Here is a 21467-nt window from a genome sequence, read left to right on the forward strand (position 1 = left end):
GATCATCTCCGCCTTTTAATTACGTCAGAGCCTATCACCGGCTTCGGGAAAATATCGCTTCTATTGATAATGCATATAACACGTCACTCCTGACTATGACGCGAAAAGGTGTATCGACTCTCTATTTTATTGTGTTGCCTGACGCTCGAGCGAAGAAATATAATCGCGCAACGCTCGCACACATGCATAAAGAAGATTGGCTCCTCGCGCCCTCGACATTTTCAGATACTTCCGTTCATACGTGACCTTTTCACGATCATCCGTATTCCTTACCCGGTCACTTCCTCAAGATTATGCGAAGTCGCAAAACATATAAGATCTCTCGGATTTATCTGCGAGCTTGAATCTCAGGTGTTCGTTCGAGTTGATAGTGAACTTCGTTGCATCTGTAACGCATTTAAGTCACTCCGCTCCGATCCAGATTCTTTAGGATTTTTGGAAACTAATTTTGTACATCGTATACACGCGCCAAGAATAATATCGTAAAGCTTCGTTTTACCTCGCTCGAGTCACGACACGATTCGGATCGGGCGATTCTCGCCTACGAATCCGTACAGCACCCGGTACATATCGATCTGCCTTTCCGCTATAGCGTAGCCCGGGGCGCAGTCTTGGCGGTAACCTTGAACTTCAACCTCGACATTAGCGATCGGTCACGGGAGTCGCGCTCGCCGTATCGCGATCCACCCACGATCGATGCGGATGATCGATTCTGCTGTATGATTGAGAACAATCGAGCGACGCCGGTAGAACGCGGAACAAACGAGTCCGGGACGCGCGAGGGAGATCTGGTATCTGGTTAGACTCGTTAGACGATTAATCAGTCAGATCGGAGTATCTAGATAAGAAGTCAATCGGAAATTAGAAGCTCCGTTAAATTCGGGTCTTCCGCATTAAATTGATATTTTCGATCCGACGGTTTCCACGTCAAAATCTCACGAGTTTGATATGAGAATTCTCACACGATTGAGGGCTACCATAAAACCAACGTATTATACGGACTTACTCCAACTTTGCCTCGCGATATTGATCTATCTGTTAAGGCACTCCCGTGGCCAATTGACATGCCCGGCAACCTTGCCGCATGACAAGTGCAACGACAACGGCTCTAACCGCACGCACATGAACACACACACACGCACGTGTCGGTCCGTGCATGTGCATTTCGTGTAATTGCCTGATGCATTACGTAAGTCGCGGTCTGTCGCGTCCTGTCTCTCTCTTTCTCCCTCTATCTCCCGAGAGTTAGCGAGCCGGCGTCGATCGCGAGACAAGACAATCGCATTTCCTGCGTGCGTGTGTGTCAAGGTCGCGAGCGTGTGCGTGCGGATCGCGCCGATCGCCGCGCGAAAGAACGCCGGGCTGTTATTTCGAGATTGCCGCGCGGCGCGAAAGAGTAACTGCATAAAAGCCGATGATAAATATTTTTAGAGGCTCTCGCGTCGTGTCGAGAGGACAGGCGTATTTTTTAGCCGTCTAGAGAGACCACCGACGCATTTTTTTATAATTTTTTTTTACAATCTCGTAACGCGACTTCGATAGCATCACTTGATTATTTAATATCGAGTTTCTCGTCTCGTACACACGTCGCGCGTAATTTCATGCTAATTATTCCCGATGGCGGTATCGCTTCCGCGCGGTCAGATTTTCACGGTCAGATAACGATCGAGCGCATATTTTAGAGAATACCGTTCGCCCACGAACATGCGCGACACGGTGCGTCGCGCGTAAACGTTGTTCGAGGTCCTCCTCAGCTTTCACGTAGCGCGCATTCATCTCCGTCCGTCCGTCCCTCTTTTCCCTCCCCCCCCTCTCTTTTTTTGTCCTTTGTTTTACAATCGTGAGAGGAAAGCGAAATAAATTATCGAAAAAAGCGAGATTTATGCCCCAATCCGGCATTATCCTCTCTCGCGTACGAACGAAAGCGACAGTGGGGGACGCTTCGACCGGAGGGACACGTCGGCGAAGTCACCGACACGCCGCGCACTTTTTGCGCGGTCTCTTCGACGGGCGCTTTTTCCTCGCGAGCGAAGGCCGGCCAGCGTCGGGTCGGGTCGGGTACGGGAGTCAGCATAATTCGTCTTCGCGCTACTCCGCGAGATATCCCGCGGGAGAGGAGATTCTCGAGGGAGGGACTGCCGCCTCGCGAATCCCCGGCAGGGCGGTTTCTCGACCGGCGGCGACCTCGGGAGGGCAAAAGTTCTCTCTTTCGCCCTTCTCCGTCTCTCTGTCTCGCTCTTTGGGTCGGGGCTTTCTTTTCGGATTCTTCTTAAACGCGCAAAAAGCGTAAAATACGGTTGTCTGCGCCGACGGGTCTTTGGTCTCGACGGTTAACTTCAACGTTGCTTCTTCTCGCTCACCTCTCGCAGCTCGTCGAATAATCAGACATTCGAATTACACGGAGTTATCCGCTTTGCCCAACTCGGAGCAAGTTTTAATCGATTTGGAATACTCCGAATATAATATTCCGACGTTTCCGAGCGATCGAACGGCAATGTACCGAATCGTATCCGATACAATCCAATTCAATTGGTCATGAGTACCGCGCGGTGTTACGTCTCCAGCTTCTCCTCCTTCGGCACTCGCGTCCTATCCGATCCGTTCTCCGCGCGGTAACAGGATAATTTGACGAACGACAGAGAAAGGACGCCTCTCAGTCGAGAGACGGCCACGCTCGGTTGTTTTGCAATCCGGGCCACGGTAAAAATTAAAGCGCTGCTTAAACCCGTGACTAATTGCACGCGTCACGGCTGGCACACTTAAAGCGATTTTTCTCGAATCCTCGTTTCATCGTGTTCCGAAGAAGCGTACCGAAATTACCGTCGATCGTCGAGGCGCTTATAATCTTGTTATTTGTGGAGAAAAATATTTTTAAATTATTTGCTGCAAAATATTCGATAGCAGGGAAAATAATTGTTTACGTTAGCAGAGAAAATTGTTTCGCGATTTAACGTTTCGCAGTTGGATCCTGCTGCGATTAATCATACAGGTAGCTGCGCGGTAATGACGGTCCAACTTTTTGATCGGTGATAGAATCGAACAGATAACGTCGCGCATTCGAAATTGGGATCATGAATAAGTCAGCCTATATAAAAGATTGCAATATGATAATATCGTGGACGTTTATCGCGGTAAAAAAAATAACTTGTTATGTGCATTAATAATAATAAGCTAAGTTAAATGCGCTATGAAATATATTCCGCGTAAATGTTTCTCCAGATTGACGGCTTTGTTAAAATGTGATATTTTTCTTTCTGGCTGATACGGTGTTTGTTCTCTTTCCATTTTTTTTTGTCACTTATTTTAAAATATTCTTGACGACGAAATATTCTAGCCACTTTTCATACAATTTACATCCTTCATGGTGACATAAAAAATATATCTTATAATAAAAGATATAATCTGAATTTATATGGATTAAAAAGAATGTGAAAGCAAGTTTGGATTGGGGCCGTAATTAAGAATGTGACTTAATGCGCTGTTACCTCAAGCCCTTCACTAGAAGGGAACATGAGCTACTTGTCGGTGAATGCCGTGGGATTCAAGGTCGCAGTACGATTCGGTGAAAGATTTTTTCGTCGGTTCACGTTCGTCGTTATCCCTTCCTACTCCTTGAAAACCGCTCTTCTCTTTCTGCTGTAGAATAGTTAAGCAACCGGTCGCGCGGTCGATCACGAACGAACCAAAGAAGTGCAGTGAGCAACCATACCAAATCGATACCAAAAGAAGGAGTTTAGAGCTCGAGCGAGGGAGGGAAGGACAAGGTGGAAGAGGCAGGACTTCTTTTCGCGAGATGACGCGGTGCGGACGAGGCGAGGGTTCCGTCTGAAAAGAAAACGAAAGGGTTCGAATCGCGGGGTGGCGGTGTGTGCCACGGGGGGAGGAGGGGTGGTGGTGGTGTGCGTGCGTGTGAAAAGGTCGGCAAAATAAATCGGTCCACGGTGACGAGTGAAAGTAGATCGGGCAGGCAGCCGGGCAAGATGATGAAGAAGGAGAAGCCGATGATGTCGGTGACGGCCATCATCCAGGGGACTCAGGGAGCCCAACACTGGGCACGTGGCAACGCCTCCTGTACGTATATACGTTAACATTCTATGTAATTGATGTTTGACGTCGATCGATCGTCGAGCATTAACTTTACGGATCGCGGCAGACGATACCGCGATCCGGATGGGGGAAAAAAAACCCGCTAAATTACTATCATTATTTGAAGGCACGTTTGTGAATTATTTACGCGCGGCCATTAGTCTTTAAGAGAATATATCGCTCAAGAATATTTAATATCGTCTCAAGAACGTATAATATGAGCCTATAATGAAATTACACGGCACTTGTTACGTATTATAGTTATATGAGCGATCGTTAGATCTCTATTTTTAATTAAGATCAGCAAATGAGTCGTGCGGATGAAACCGGGACAAGGAGAGTCAAGGCACGGATTTTTGTGAAGGTATATACGTGCAAGTTTCAGGCAAGGGAAAACTTTTGTTAGATATTTCGAATTATTTAGCGAAATTCCAGGTATAATTGCGTGTGATATATAAGTACGTTGCTTGGACGACGACACGCTCATTAAAAGTAATTTAATATTGATGAGATCACCGACAATGAGAGATCGCTGACGTTGATGAGTCAGCCGTATATTTTTCTCGCATAATACGTGATTTAAATTGATAAAAATTCCGCGTTTCATTAGCGCTTTCTGGATTGCGAATGCGATTGACCTCGCGCGATTGTTACCTCGGGAGGAAAATCGTATCTCTGCAACGAAGAAAGCGGGGTAATGTTATTTCGACTATATACGATTTTACATAACGAACTTTTTATAATAGAGTCATTAAATGCATTGAAGCGAACCGAAATGAGATGTATTATAGTTTTTTTTTCGCGGGCTATCATGGCCGTGCTAATTAACGCTTTATGACCTCCAAAGTACCGGTGCTGAATTGTAACTTTAAGAGTACCTAAACGAGATGGACTATCCTACGAATAATAATTAGCGTGTCGGTGCTAGACTGCCGATTAGCACGATCTCAAGGTTCAGTTTTGCTCCATCATAATCGACAAACCCGCTCGTCGGTTTGAAACGTTATTTTTCTCCGCGTAAAATCCAAAACGATATTTGCGCAAACTCTTAATTCTATGTAGTTCCTATTGCGGCGAACAAATAGATCGAAATAAAATGTCTTTGTCTTCCTAAAAATTATTACCGCGGCTTACGATACTCAATTAGGGCTGGAAATGTTTATTACAGTTTAAAAGTCGCTGGATACGAGATGCGTATTAAAAGAGAACGGAGATTTTGGATTCTGTTTCTATCGAGTCGAGCGTACACACAATTCGTACCGCTCTTGAATTAGCGTGTCGTATCCGTCGCGACGCGTTGCTCTCGAGCGAAGTGAGTCACCCGGTTCGTGCGATAGCCTGCCGTCCTACACCGAAGCGACCGATACGCGCCGCACGGCCGACGCATATACATCGTATGTAGATGCTAAATGTACGGGGTGAAGGTCGGCTATTGAGACGTGAATGGCGCAATTTGCGGCTGCGACCGCGACGGCGGCGGCGCGCGGCGGTAGCGAGCGAGCGAGCGAGCGGAGCGCTCGTTATCAGTCAGCCGCTTCTAAAAGCGGCCTTAGAGCGGGCTTTAAAGCTCGCGAACGCGAGCGAGCGGAGGAAGGTCACGCGAATGCGCCCCGTTATCAGGCGCCCACGGACGCGATTTACGAGCCGCGTTTTCGAGCCTTATCGCATATGTGTCCCTATTGCCGCGCAACACGCGCGCGCGTCTCGTTCCTTCGCGGACGCGCGTTGCGTTCTCGGCCGCCGGAATCGGCAGCAGCACGCGAACACGGGAAACTTTTCGCACGAAACGTAAACATCGGCTCGGCGGGACCGGTATGGAGATCGATGCCCCGGGAAAAATTGATACCGCCCCGAGAACTGACCAAGTCAACGTCGCGGCGACGAAGTCTCGTTGCACTGGTTCCCTGATAACATTTTTTTCTCTCTCTCTCTCTCTCTCTCTCTCTCTCTCTTTTTCCATCCGGACACTCTGCTCCAAAAGCAGATCAAGATTGCTGCGAGAATTTTGAAGCATTATTCTTATACCATTCGTTCATTATTATTGGATTACTCATTTATTTTTTTATCTGATTATTTTCTCCCTATTATTGTCAACGCCATGATCGTACGAATCGTCGACGATTCGGTTGGATAAAGTAGTCGCAGGATCAGATAATTCTTCCACCCCAGCCGACGAAATTCATGGTCGCGGATCTGATCGCGATCGATCATGCCGTTGACAGCCGCTCGTCTCACATTTAGACGAGAGCTCGTCTGTTTGCCGAACGGCGCGAAATTGCTCTACACGTCTGTCTGCGTCGTCGGCTTTATCGGATAAGACACCGCGCTCTTTTTCCTTATCGTTCACGATGCACCAGGTAATACCTCGCGGAAAGATAAAAAAAAAAGAGCACGATAATAATACGCGGAACGAGGAGATATCGCGTGCATTATCAGCCGGTCAATGCGCGCCGTATCGCGTCGAAACGTCGATCAATCATCATCATCGTATCCGCGCCGTCACGTCAGATTACGAATGCGACGCGTCCGCCGAAGTTACACGCTTGATTTCCCGCGGCCCCGACTCGTTTCTCTTTTAAAAGCCTGTGGGACATCGCGACATTCCTTCGCGATCTCGTCTAATATAACGCGAGGCAAATCGTCCTCGTTTCGTCCCGTCGACGATGGGCGTTAACATTTATGATGACGTTTGCCTTACCTTGACGGCGTTTGAGCTATAGCCGACGATTACCATCGATCTGATGTCGCGAATCGCGCCGTTTAGGACGGACGAGGGAGCTAATTGCATCCTCGCGATCGGGCACGATTATATGTGACGTTTACTATTTATCGCGACGTAACCGCGGCCGCGCCGCCCACGAGTGGCATAGTTCCAATATGGTCGGTCGTGGAGATGCGATTGCATCGCGGGCATCTTGAGGATGATTTCAGTGCCGGGACGTCGCGTCGTCCTAGAATCGACGAGGGTGGGCTGCGGCTTTGCGATGCTCTTTTGTACAACCGATATGCGCGCGCGCACACGTTGCGTTTTATCGCGGGCGCATTTATCGCCATCGCTCATTCCATATTCTGGAGATAATCGGCGCCGCATTGTTCGCGAGGATAACCGGTATCACCCGGCCACGAACAGAAATATGCTTACTCGCGATTTCTCATTTCGGATTTGCATAACGCTCGTGAGAGCGTCGCGACGCACGTCGCGATACATTTGATTCCATAATTAAATATATAGATATACGGCGCGTAGTTCCGTTCTCGCGATATATATACTCATTACGCGGCATAGCATTAATTAGCGTGCACGTTTAACGTCGGCGAATATTATATCACGTTAATGAATATCTGCTCGATAAAAGTATCACGCATCGCGATCGTCGCCGATAACGCGCTATTTTTATTGTAAGATTGAACATATTTTGCATTTCGAAATACGAGAAGCTAATTATGCAGGATGCGCCATGAGTCTCGTACATGTTGAAAATAATGGTAGGTGGATTATGTAAATAAAAGCCTTTTGTCTGGTCTTTTTAATTTGTCCGGTTTTTTTTTTTACGACGTTAGGCTCATGGAACATTTTTACATACGTCTTACATCGCGATCCCTCGGCGATGTGTCCCGAATTTCCGTATATAAATCTATCGCTAATCTCGCGCTCGAGAAGTGCATGAGAATCCGGGCAACGGCTTGCGCAACGCTTACAGCCAGATGATACATATAGATAAGAGCGATTCATAGGGAATTGCTCTCGCTTCTCTATCTCTCTTTCTTTCTCTCTCTCGCTTTCTGCAAACCCCGCGGCTGCGTTTGTTTAGCCTAGACCGTCGTCGCCGTCGCTGTTGTCGTCGTCGTCGTCGTTTCCACATTATCGCACACGCGGTTTACGTACGCGTGACTGTGCCACGCACACGCATATACGTACGCGATAAGCTCCGAGCGTATAAGCATCACGCGAGGCTCTCCGCTCCGCACGCAGAGGCCTCGGGCCTGCTCTAGTGCAGCTAATGTACACGGGTGCGATGCAACCTTGGCACCGATGGGAACGAGCCGTGAAGAGCAGGTCCTGCTATCGCGCGTATCGCGTATATGTGTACACGTGTACGCGCGCGCTCGTCGCGTACAACCGCCTCCTCTATTGAATCAGATTCGCTGTGTGTGCGGGTGCGGGACGTTATCTGGGTTTTTTTTTCTACGGCGCGCCGTGTGTTTGCAGACGCTTCATTCGGACGGGAAGAAGCCCCCCCTTCCTATTTGGGCGATCTCCGACCGTAATCTTTTTACCGCGATCCGAAACGCAAATACGCGCGATCGAACGCGGAACTCGGATAAGAGCGAGAGCGCGTTCCTCAGAATTATTTCCTTCCACGAGAACGACCGACGTATAGCGCGATCGTTAGTTTGTTCAGGCGCGTTGCGCAAAAAGGCGTTAAATTCTAAAGTTATATTTTTTCGCTCCCCGTACAAACGTCGCGTGACGATTGCGATCGGCGGAAGTCCCTCGTCGCTCCGCGCGAGCACGAAACGACGGCGTCGTGCAGAAGGAAGCGATCGTTTATTATAGTCACGTTGGCAGGTTTCTCGCGGTGTGGCTACTGACCGAATAGATGTTTCTGATGTCACGTATATACCAGCGGCGCACACTCGTGCGCTTAATATTCCACCGGTGGCCGGCATTATATACGCGCGTGTATTTAATTAATAGGGGGAGGGGAATATTTTACGGCGTTATTATTAATACTATCGCACACTCGCCCGTGAATTTGCCCGATCATTCTGCAGACGGCGGAGAAGTATCTTTCTTTTTTCTTCTTCGTTTAAAATTAGTACTGTCGCACTTTCATTGTCAGTCAGCGACCTATAGCATCGGGTGTCCGAAGGCGTCCCAAATTTCTAAATCCATGCCACTCGGAATACTGGGACGCGGGAAGAGAGAGATAGGCGTCGAAATAGCACCCGCGGCGAATAGCAAGCGAAGATACTAATACGAGGTGCATTGCGTCGGGTGTATGCCCGTTGCCCGTCCCGTGTGGTGCCTCGTACAGTAATTTTTTTTTGCACGTGGCGTGGTGGTGCGGAACGTGAGCGCGGCTAAAAAGACACGCCCTGCACGATGACAGAGGCGTGTGCTCGCACACGTCAGCTTCATTAAAATGCGCGCGTTTTTCCTGCTCACGAGATTACTCTCGATCGCCGATCTTGCAAATTAGTCATAGCTCGAGCGATCCTTTGCCGCGCGGATCTCGAGTCGCACTCGCTCGCAGCTCGTGTACGTCGCGGAATATATGTCGTTCATCGTTACGCTGAGCGAACGACTAATAAAGATTAAATCTGGAACGGGGTGGGGGGGGGAGAGTACACAGATCGTAAACGCGAATCTCACATAACAACTCGAGTTCAGTTACTCCGAGAGTAACTGGCGATAGTAAATAAAGCTGGATTTATTCCGGTTTGTTTGCGAAATTTGTTTTCGCACGTTCTTTCCTTCTTTTCTAGTATTTTTCTTCGCTTTTTTTACCGAGCTTCTTAGAAACTCCATAAATTATCGCTTAGCCTTCTTTTTAATTGCAAATAACTTACTTTACGAAGCAAATAACATTTTTTTTTAACGTAAGAAGAAGAAAAAAAAGCGTGTCTTTTTATTTCTATTTATTTCTTTCATTGCCGTTTCGCTCGCGGTCGCATATGGTGCCGCTTGAAAGCGATCTTCCGAGTTCGGGACGTTCAACAAACCCACCGACCGACAGCCGGAAGGGAGGAAAAATAGCGAAAACGCGAAATCGATATAGAGGAACAAACGTTGATTGCGCTGTCAGGCGCGTGTCGGGCACGTTGCAGCTGCAAACAAAACGTTGCCGTCCGTCGTTTGACCAATCGAAACGCGTGCTCGTCGCTGTCGATACCGTCGACAAGTTCCGTTCGCTCTGTGACTGCCAAGTGACTGAGACATTCGCGACAGAGAGACGATCGATACTCTCCTTCGACAATATTATTCACAAAAAAAGTAGGAAAGAGAAGATACGAGTTAGTTGAAAGGGAAAAGACTGCTGCAATTAAAGGTACAAATTGCTGAAAGTGTAAAACGCATTCTTCAGGCATGCGAAAATCTTGAAATGCGAAATATCTCGATATTTGTCTCCCGTAACCCGTAAGAATCTCGTGACACACCGTGATAACAGGCATTCATTATACACAAATGCTCCTACTATTATTCCCTCGGACAAATGGTCTCTCGCCATAATTCCGAAACAATTAGCGGGCTTTCATTAACACGGTGTCGCGCCACGCGAAGCGTACGCTCCGAAGACAATGGGCGCCTTCGAGGATAAAAGCGAGGACGAGAAGGTTCGCCTCGTGACTCGTGACTGATGACCTTCTTACCTTCTTTCTTACCTTCGAACGAGCAGCGCTGATTACGTAAGCCGCGCGCCGCGCCGGTTAACGTGGTTAGCGCGGAACCATCGCGGGCACTCGCTCGCCGTTGAAGAGAGCATTCCGCGAGGAGGAGAACGACGACGAAGGAGGAAGAGAAGGAGGAGGCGGGGAGCGGGGAGAGGAGCGGAGGGCCTGCAGCGCAGTGTCAGCGAAGGCGAGAGGCGAGCGAGAGGAGAGAGAACGTGTAGCCGCCGCGCGAACCTTGAAACTGACATTCGTTACGGTGTATTTTTGCGCGGCTTCATCTTTAATCGCCGCTAAAAATTGCCCCGCGTCGTCGCCGCTGTTACGAACGTTAATTTCAAGGGGGCTGCCAAGACGGCTGGGATAAAGAGCGTCCATACGCGGCCTACCTTGACTTCCATCTATTTTTATCACCTATATAGCGTTATACATTTTCCTTGTATTTGTTATATTGCGAAATAACGTACTTACTGACAATTATTTCGATTGCGTAATTACGCGCGCGACATATCGCCGCCCGTGTTAAGTCCAGCGAATTAACTGCCACTCGGAACGCGCGCTCATTGACGGGCTATTTACTCGACAACACCTTGTTTACCAGCCGGGGCAATATTTTAAGGGCGATCATCCTTGCCTTCGCGAGGCGTAACGATATTTAAGGCTATTTAAAGCTTCAATGGTACGTCGCTGCAGCGAGTTATATTTTTATTACCCGCCGGGAGAAAATATTTTCCACTGCGAGGGGTTAATTGTCGCGCGTCGCCGATCTCGCTCCAGATATCACGCGAACGAGTTCTCGGACGAGCTCTCGTCCATATATCGTCGTAGAACGTGTCAAAATAATCGCAGTATTAATTGCAATTAAATTTTAAACAGATGTTTGAAGTGAGTCTCTCGTGCACATTTTTTTTAATCCGACAAGTTATTTACATTCGCCACATTAAGATCGATCAGTTCTGATCCCGGTCTGTAAATGTAAAACATCGTATAGAAACGTGAAATCTGTCTTTTATGATCCGTCAATAAGGAAAACGTTCTGGAATGCGCACGTACGATCGGATCGCGTTGCCTACCTTGAGCGTCTCGTTAAACAAAGTATGTTAACTGCGATTAATTTATACCCGCGGGTACCCGCGGACTTTTTGTGCATTCTGTACATCGCGCGGAGCGGCGCGCGATACGCCTCGTTGCACCTGCGACAACGGGGAGAGCGTGTATATACGGGTGTATGTACGCGTTCTCCATGTGTACGCGCGCGGCTCGTTTACCCGGTTGAAATCGCGACCCCGTGACCTTCGCCGTGATATTCACGTACAAGGCCACCTTCGTCGCGCTCCACACATTCTTATTCATACGTCGCGGTTGCACGCACGTACGCTAAAATCGAAGGATCTCGCGGCAATATTCCTCGGCACTCCTCGCGCCCGGTAATGGCTTTCGTCAGTGCATGTAGTTGTAAGTACAGCTCGAGTTTAGTCGCGACTGAAATAACGATAATCGCCGCCTATATCGTATTTGCAGAATTTAAAATCTTTCGCTCCTCACCCCCCCTCCCCTTTCCCACACGCCTGGTGGAAAATTACTCGAGAGTTCTAATTAAATTACGAAGGAGGTCGGTCGTTAATTGAACCGATAACCGATCACTGGACGTCCATTTTTATATTATTACGTTGTTTACGCTACGAGAAGATGTAATTTAAAAAATTGTGTAATGAAGACGCGAACTGGAAGGCCTAGGTGACATCATACACCGACACTGTGAAATTTAATTAAAAGGTCACTCGGTTGCTTGTACTACGACCTACGGTAATGCCAGAGGCGCGATTAAATAATAAGTGGTTAAAATAACGAAGACCGTATTTTATAATAATATCTCCGCGAGAGCGAAGCTCTCTCGCACGACGTGTGACGGTCAGGATTTTTTTTCACAGCGTCATTATTATCCTACGACGCTCATTCACGTAGGATGATAAAAAAAATACTTACTGATCGCGATCGTGTTCAATTCACGTGGGATTTATTAATTCACGTGGAATTGTTTAATATTCTTCTATTTAAATTCCTAAACAATATCGTTCTTTTCGCGTTCATTGAGTCCAATCCAAAGCTGGGAGACGGCGAGACATTGACATTCAAGAAGTAAGAAACGTAAATTAATTTATTCGGAATGTTGTAATAGTCCAATGACTTTTTTTTTTTTTAACCGGTGATTCACCCCGCACGGTTCGACGCCGCGACGGCGCGGCGCGGGCGTTCGTTCGCGGGGCATAGCGCGACGTGTGTTGTTGCACCTGCGAGGACACGGGCTCGCAGCTGCAAGCACACCCACTCGAGGGCCGGGAGTCCGTGCACCTAGGCTGAAATCGCGACCCCGTGACCTTCTCCCGGTGACCCAGGTACCGAGTTGCCCTGCACGTGGCACGCTGCGCTATATAAAGTGCGGCTGCATATAGATCTCGCTCGACCTCTCTCTCTCTCTTTCTCTCCTCTCCTCTCCTCTCCTCTTCTCTCTCTCTCTTTCTCTCTCTCTCCTGCGCTGTCAGGGGCGTACGCAGCGACGCGGTCGCCACTGTGCATTCGCTTCATCGATCGCCTCGCCTTTCTCTATATACCTACCGTATGTGTCGGCGAGTTTCGCGACGGCCAACGGCGCGTACTTAACATCGTGAACTTTAGACTTGTTTAGACTCGTTTTGTTATCAGATTACGCGCTCTCTCGACAAAAGACCGCTCGTCTTTTTTTTTTTTCGCACGTAACGAAGTCCGAAGAGAAAGCCAATCTGTTTTTCGCTTTTACGAGCTCATTAAAAATAAGGTCAATGTAAATCTCGCGCGATTACGCACATCGCAATGCGGATGCTCGAGTAGCAGCTTCAGGGGATTCAAAAGTTCGAAGTGGCAAAAAAATCTGAGGACATAAAAAACTGTCGGGATGTTAAAATCCTTGGAATTCAGCTTTTAAAAATTTATAGCTCCGAAAATACAGCTCGTCACGCGCGCGCGAGATTATTCCAACCGTGCCGTCCGATCTTGTCGTCACGTCTCTCCCCCGAATGTGAGAGCCATCGCTCGAGATGACTGCGGTTTGCGAGACGATTCGACACAAGACATATTTATGCATGAGTATGCGGCGCGGTTGCGCTGCACGCGCGTGCAATCTCCCCGCGTTATTCAGACGTACGTTCCAGATGCATGATATTTCGACTTTGCGTGGAAATACCGCGCACGGAGGATGTACGTATACACATTCGTCTGACCTGATATGCGTGACGCGACTCGCGCGGCACCGCCTATCTAACGCGCGATCTTATTTTCGCGAATGATCATGAGAACGGCATTCGCGCGGCGTTTACGAGCGGCAATATCTCGTGAATCTACACGCGTTATGAAAAGAATCGCGCGGAGAGATATTTTCGCTCGCGGCGATCGTAGAAATTGCAGTGTACGTTCCGAGACGTCGTCTCGGTCCGACTTACTGCGCGCGCGTCAAGATTTTTCCCCGGCGCCGCCGTAGATATCGCCTCGCCCAAGCCGGGATTTTTCGGGCGGATGCGTTTCCTTGGCGAAAGGACCGACCGACGGGGGGGCAGGGGGGCAGCGAGCTTTCGCAAATAATGCTGGAAACGTCTGTTTTATGTCCGCGCCGAAGATTTACGGCGCGCTAAAAAATCAAGGCGAGACGCGGCCGTGGAAGAAGGGAATACGAGAATCATAACGCCTTATCTTTTTCGGACTTGTACACACGGACTTGTCCAAATATTTATTGCGATACAACACGGGAAAGTGTCGAGGTCGTATGAAACGCGCCCTGTTCTGCGCTCATAATGGAGTTCCTGTGTACGCGCCATATCTAGTTTCCCATGCTGATTGCTAGAATTCTACGTAAATTTAGACGCCGTAAGGTGCCCCGCGTGTTAACACGTGCGCTGCCATGTGCCATGCGAAATCGCCCGATGAATCTCGCTTTACGCCGTGTCGTGTATTAATACGGCGAGAGCGAGCTTAATCTCTCGCGAATAGAGGGAAACTTTGTGTGAGAGAGAGAGAGAGAGGACGACGGGGATGACGTTTAAAAATCCTTTTCTCTAAAAGTCTCGGAGATACAATCATCAACATACAGTTCGGAAAATATAACTACAGCGCGAAAAATAGATGAATTGTTAGCCCTTTATTCGGAGGAAATGGAATGGATTAACGCACGGTATCTCGTTAATTAATTCTATCGGGCGCGCGCTTCCATTGGAAATGGATCGAAGCGAAGCCGATCGCAGGGAGACCCCCACACGGCTGCGCGCTCCGCGCGGTCGCATTCTCTGCAGCGGCGTAAATCAGCCCCGCGGGGGGATGTCGTTAAATCCGACGACTTTTTTTCGCGGGTTCAAGGACTAACGTCAGGGACGCGGCACTATTTTCGTACGGTCGTATACGTGCACATGCACAATTGCGTGGGTCGCATGTGCAACGTTATAACGCCGCTGGCCTGGTGTGGGAGCGGCATCCGGTCGCAGCTGCGTGCAGGAAACTGTTAAAAACTCTCTCTCTCTCTCTTTCTCTCGTTCTCCTTCTCTCTATCTGTCTTTCGTGCATGTCGTCTAAAACTTATTCTCCTTTCGTCTCCTTCCTTTCTTTTTTTTTCCTCTTTCTCCCGGCTTTTCGCGACGAACTCGAACTAGCGTGCGAAGAAATCGTTAATCGCGCGGGTTATGCGTGGCATGTGGCGGCGTGTGCTACACATCCAGTCCGTTCCACAATGTGTATACGAGTTATATACCTGCTGATTTTTAATTTACTTTACACACCGCCGTCGGGGAGGAACGATAATTTTCCCCGATAACGGCGCGCCTCTTTGCGAGGTACGACGAAATATTTCGCCTTAACTGATAAAACGTGCGGCGACGCGAGCACGTGGAAAGACCGAGAAGGAACCCCTCTGTGCGCGAGAGCTCGAGCTCCGCTTTATTTCGATTCGAGATCATCAACTTTTGCATCGCGGGCAGATCTATGTATATGAAGCGCGCCGCTGTCCCACGGAATTACATCGCGGTCGCCAGAAGCCGGGCAGTGGATTTATCATGAGAGTCTCTCTCTTCCTCTCGCGCGCGCCCGCGTTATGAATGTATAGTATGTATACATTCGTATCGGCGGACGTTCGACGATTTACGGCCGAGTCGGCCAACAACGAGCGGAATTTATATAGTGAATTTACGATCTCGGGCAGCCCCCGCTCTCTCGCGTGCGAGCGAAGCTCCGCGTTAGAGATGAACCGGGGCCGGGCCGGGCCGAGATCATCGGTGCAGCAGCGTCGCGGTTGCAGCGGCGCGCCGATGCCGCCTAAAGGCACACATCAGGCGCGAGGCGTACGGAGGTCGCGCGGCGGGAAACTGGTTTTCAGTTTCGGAAGAGCGCGCAAATTGTCAGACGGTGACGTCACCGTCGTAAAGGCCTCCGTCAGAGACCCCCGGTATAATAATTGCGACTGAAAAATGCCCTCTTCTCTCCCCTTTTCCTCCCGCTTTCGAACGGAGAGTTCTTCTCCCCCGCGGGTGAGACCGCGATCGTTTATCGCGCTGTGCTCCTCCGTCTGCGCTATTCCGCGGCGACGATTAACCGCCGACGGCGAGGCGCAGAGAGAAGAGAAGATTGGCCTCGCCGTCCGCGACGGATCGGTTCGTCACGACGTGATATCGACGTCGCGACGTAATCGCGCGCGGAGCATAATCGCGCAGAGATCTCCGCGAAGAGAGTTACGGACATAAACATTCGGAATGGGATAATTAACGTCGCTGTATCCGCGGCGTCCGCGCGACGTTAGATTACACGTCCGCTGACGTGTATATCTCCGAGTCGTCGAGGGATGAGAGGAGAGACGAGGCGCAATTATCGGAAAGGGAAACGCGCGATAAAGATAATGGACGTTAGGCACGTGAACTTCGCGATCGTTTTTGCTGCGTTTATATTCGTACGCGACGGTGTTAAATCTAGTTTACTTATCTCCGCGAGAATCACGGAGTCCCGGTAACGTTATCTCGTGAGCCAACAAAGGCCGAGCGGACGCGCGTCGGCATTGTTTATCAGTACATCCGCCGTCGAAATTCGCTGAATTGCATATCCGCGCGATGAGTAACCGGTACGACGACGCTGGGCGTCACGCGCGCGCATCGCGTCGCGTCGCGTCGCGTTTACACGCGCATATCCGCCGCGATTCAGCATAATGTGAAAAGGAGAACGACTCCTCGTGTCGTCGCCGCAATCTCAAATGCACGTACATATACAAAGTGTCCTATATACGAGATCGCACCGGATGTTCGTCTAACCGCATTTTCTCGAGTCGATTCGGAGACGATTTTTCCTTAGCGTAAACCTGTCGACGAGGATCGTCGTGTCTCTTAGCAACTTTCCAATTTTTAAACATTACACGCCCTAGTCTAGAATCTTAATATTCCGTCGAACAAGCGCGCTCGCTCGAATTTAATTGAGGAACACGAATTTGTCTCGATTCGCTCCGCTAGAGAGCCTTCTCGCTTTTCCCTACCGGTCACTTGGAAAGTGTACAAAGTGTCTCGATGTGTCTCCCCGACGAAAAATCGTGTCGAAATTGGCCGTGGAGTCGTGACAAAAGAACAAGGTAGAAATGGGACGCAACCCCGTTATATATAAACGTAACGTAAACCGCGCGTGTCCGAATATTCGCTTAATTCAGCGCTTCTGCACACCGGGGCGGCTTTAACGCGGGTCTAAAGTTAGCGCGGAATGACGAACGTTCGTGCGCTTTCCTATTACTCATTTGAGGCTGCTGTACGAGCTCAATGTCATCGCCGAGTGCCGCGCCGCGTCGTATACAGACGCGTGCGAAGAAAATTCCGGCAAAGTAGATTAAACGCGGCCTCTCCGAACCCATTTCTCGCGGTCGTGTGGCTCGGCCGTGAGTTCGGATGCAAGGACTCGACGCGGCAAATTAGCGCGACGTTAATTATCAATTATGACCCTACGTCACTACCGCTGCGCTATCGTTACATTATACGAGATGATACGTATCCTTCTAGATTTCATCCACGATTATTATACCCCGAAAGCATTTGAAATTTCTAACTTTCCTTTATCGTACCCATAGACGTATTGTAATTATCAAATGTGTTGCACATTGATAATGCACACGTCAATCGTAGTTGCACAATGCCCCGCATTCTCGACGATTGTACCGATTGTTCTTCCTTTCCTTTTTTTTTCCTTCCGTCTCTGACTTTCCACGCGGCTCCTATCGACGCGTCCGCTTTTTAACAAAAACGGAATGGATAGACAGCTTTAAAAGCCGCGGCTCTTTCTCTCTCTCGCGGGAAACAAAACGGCGAGCTGATGGGGGAGCGGCTTGAGCAGAAAACAGGAAAAAAGAAATTCGTGCTTTTAATGCCTCGATCCGCTAATGGACTGGTTCCGCGGGCGGCGACCGACGGCGGCTCACACAGCCCACGAATTGACGCTAATTTATCATGCGAGCTTCAGCGTGTATTATAAGCCCGCGCTTATATACATCACAGAGGCATTCCTATTAAACGAGACTGTCTAAGTTCGAATTAATTGGGTATTACATTTCAATTCCTTAATGGACCGCGCCGAGCGCATTCGGCTTTCACGTCGGCGCGGCGCGGCGCGGCGTCACGCTTATTAATGCACCTAAATATCAACGCGTTGATACGCACGCGTCATCTATTTTACGAGCGGCATTCATATATCTGCGCAACTTGACTTATCTGCAACTCCACTTTCATTATCATCAGTTGAATTTATTGCCGAGGTGCCATTGCCCCTCTCCCCGGCGCTCGACGCGCCTGGCGACACGGAATGCAATGAAGCGGTGCAGCCGAACGGTTTATCGCCGTTTTCAAGGTTGCCGACGCTTCTTCTCACACACAGCGCATAAATATTCATCCTCCTCCCACGTCCGAGAATAGTTTCGGAACGCGCGCATGTCACCGGCCGTCACTGATAACGACGGGCTGTGCTGCTGCACATCCCGAGGTGTATCGCGTTACGGGCAAACGAGACGCCAAAATTTGCGACAACGCAATCGGCGACGGGTTTGAGAGCTCCTGGATGGAAACGAGGACGCGTTTTCTCCGCAAAAATTCCGCCTTTGTCTTTGCAACGTCGCAGGAGTTGACGTCAATCTATTTTCCATGATTTTAAGGTCATTTTGCCGTGCACGTTCCGCGATCGCGAATTAGCATATTAATTTTCTTCTCGTCTCGTAATTACGAAGCCGCGATATACCGCGACAGTAACGCGGACGGATCTTTGGCGAGTTTTACGTTTCACGGGCGTGCTATCGAGTTTCCGTTCACCGCACGTGTGGATGTGCACACGTCGCGAAAACGTCTCGGAAGCTTCGAACACGAGCGTCACGAGCGGCAAAACCGCTAATTTTCACTCCGCGCCTCGACCTTGATTCCGAAAATGTACTAACATCTAGGAAAATTTGCGCGAGCTCCGAGATCTCTCCCGAACGCGCGCGCGGTCGACCTTAAAATACGGATTTAAAAGATTCAGAGACGCAGACACTTCGGAATCATCGTTGGTGTAGGTCGGACGACCACTTTTTCTCTCTCTCTCCCGATGAATATTTAAAGACCGCTAAAAGCGGTGAGCATTGTGTACGCGCATCAAGCTGTTCGATGATCCGCGTTGTTTGGAACGATTCTCGAGGCGTTGGGCTCTATACCTTTCCTTTCCGCAGCATCGTCTATCTCGTTGCGGACGCACGTGAAATTTACGCGCTACAGATACGCTCGACGCGCGTGTGTGTGCGTGCGCGCGTCTCTGTCTTCGAACGTTGCACTGTCGTGTTTGCGTCTGGTCAAGGTGCCCGACACCGCCGGTACATATATAGATGTGCACGCCACATGTACGCGCACGTGTGTGCGTGTGTGTAAAAGTGCACGCGTATGCGCGCGCGTTATAATGTATACCATCACACACTGGTAGCGCTTGGCCTTGTGACCACTCTCGTGTCCTCGTCCCACCCTCTCTGCATGCGCCGATACGCTTCAAGTCGCGTTTACGACCCAGCTACGCTCGCTCATGTGTAATTACTTAATGCGCGGTCTCGGCCCCGCGCTCGCTCGGGGAATGAATATCGCGCGTCGTCGTCCCGAGGAAATTTTAATTGCCGACTCCGGCCGCGTACCTGGCTGAATCGCATTGCCGCCCCGCCGCGACACCGGATCGCCCACCGCGGCCGTTATCCCCAACGTGGAAATGTATGGCGATTCCACGACTTTTCCCGCGACTCCGGGAGCGCGCGAGGGGAATCCACCGTCCTCCCCCGCCGGTATTACACAATTTCCACGCGCACCTGCGATTTCTGACAGCCGATATCACGAACGACTTTCGATATATATCGTTATAAAATTTATCCGGGAATGGATGTCCTCGTAGACGGTGTGCTCGTCCAAAGGTAAAAAAGTATCAGGTTTTCGGAGTTCTGATACGTAAGTGAGCGATACATACATACGAGCTCGTGTCAGGCAATGACTGCGCCGATCGCGATGCGACTATCTCGCGTGCTGCAACGCGCACTTCCTCGGAGTCTCGCGGACTGTCGACGACCTTCGGTCCGTCACTTTGCCGGCCGGCCGGTCGACCGGTTGCGTAATTAAACCAGCGGCGCGGAGCTTAATAAATGAGAGTGATGAGTGGCATGCGAGCGACGACGACGACGACGACGACGACCCGGCACTCGAAATAGAAATCAGCCGCGAGAAGAGCGAGAGCTACGACCTCGATGTATAACTCATCTCCGAACGCGCGGACGCGCGCGCGGCGAATCGCTGACGCACGGCCGAGAGCGAATGCACCGAGATCATCGCTCGGACGTGTGTACGTAACGACGACGACGACAATGATCGCCCGCGAGATTGATCGAGGAAACTTCCTAGAGTTGGGGGGAGCGATCGTGCGCCTCTCGTTATAACGATCCCGTCATAATCGGGGCGGTAAGGAAAAACGTTCGTGGAAACGCGCGAGAGATAGATGGCGAGATGCGTGTCGATTCGTCGAACTTAGATTATCTGAGATGACCGAGTATCGTTCACCACTTATTGTTAGTTTGATCCTCGATGGGCTTGAAAAGAATGCAACTCTCGCTGGTCTCGCTAGACGATCTATCCGACAATTTATCTTTCTTTTTATCGCGAGAGCGATAAACGGAGCGCGAAAGTGCTAAACCCGATATGTATATTGGGCGGAGGTGGGATGATCTCCCTTGGTGCTATTTCGATCCTCGGGGTCGTTATCGCGGATTACCGGCGCGCGAGCCGAGCACCCGAGGAATAATTCCAGCGCGAACTCTCCACGGTCTCTCGGATCGACCGCATAAATCATTTTGTGGGTCACCGGAGCGACCACGTGGTGGCCCCGTTCCACCGGCTCTCGGCTCGGCTCGGCTCGCGGCCTCTCCTGATCGAACGCCTCGCTCCTTCTCTCGGTCCACGAACTCCCGGCGGCATGTAATGCGCATCGGTCACTCGCTGGCCGTTGCATTGGCCTAAAAATAATCGCCGGGGTGGCGTGGCGCGGCGTTTGCCGTCTTGGAAAATGAATCGATATTATCCAAGTGTGTCGTCGACCGAGCGCAGCTTCGATAAAGACAGATATCGGTAATGGGACAGAACTTTTTTAATCATTTTTTTTTTATAATTGTGTAATTAGATATATTACCAAATTATAATTATTATGATTACATCTGGCACTTGATAATTCACATACAGTAAAATGTTGTAATGTCGTGGAACGTTATATTCGTTAATCGTTAGATTTCGGGGTTTCTCGCTACTCGTTATGAAAAAAAGTCGATGCCATCTTCGATGCTGATTAGTGATCATCAATGGCTTTCTTGGCGGTCATCCCTGATGCAGTGTTTCACCGCTATAAATCCCAATCTGTCTGTCTGCTGCGCATTTGTCGGTTAGTGATGCGCTTCCGAGCGAGCGGGT

The 21467-nt window shown here is 49.7% G+C and overlaps 1 protein-coding gene across 8 annotated transcripts in view; it reads left to right on the forward strand.

Annotated features, from left to right (window-relative positions):
* Usp (retinoid X receptor ultraspiracle) overlaps positions 1 to 21467 on the forward strand; it is a 68102-nt gene that overhangs the window by 26429 nt on the left and 20206 nt on the right. For 5 of the 8 annotated variants that reach the window (XM_071791527.1, XM_071791529.1, XM_071791524.1 and 2 more), the window contains exon 2: positions 3643 to 4071. The exons of 2 other annotated variants lie outside the window; for them this stretch is intronic. In XM_071791527.1, the coding sequence (XP_071647628.1) occupies positions 3981 to 4071 (91 nt within the window). In that variant the 5' untranslated portion in view covers positions 3643 to 3980. The remainder of the gene's footprint in view (positions 1 to 3642; positions 4072 to 21467) is intronic. One more of the 8 variants, XM_071791525.1, reaches the window with a different exon arrangement.

The sequence above is a fragment of the Temnothorax longispinosus genome, chromosome 10 (genome assembly GCF_030848805.1).
Source record: "Temnothorax longispinosus isolate EJ_2023e chromosome 10, Tlon_JGU_v1, whole genome shotgun sequence".
Classification (NCBI taxonomy): Eukaryota; Metazoa; Arthropoda; class Insecta; order Hymenoptera; family Formicidae; genus Temnothorax; species Temnothorax longispinosus.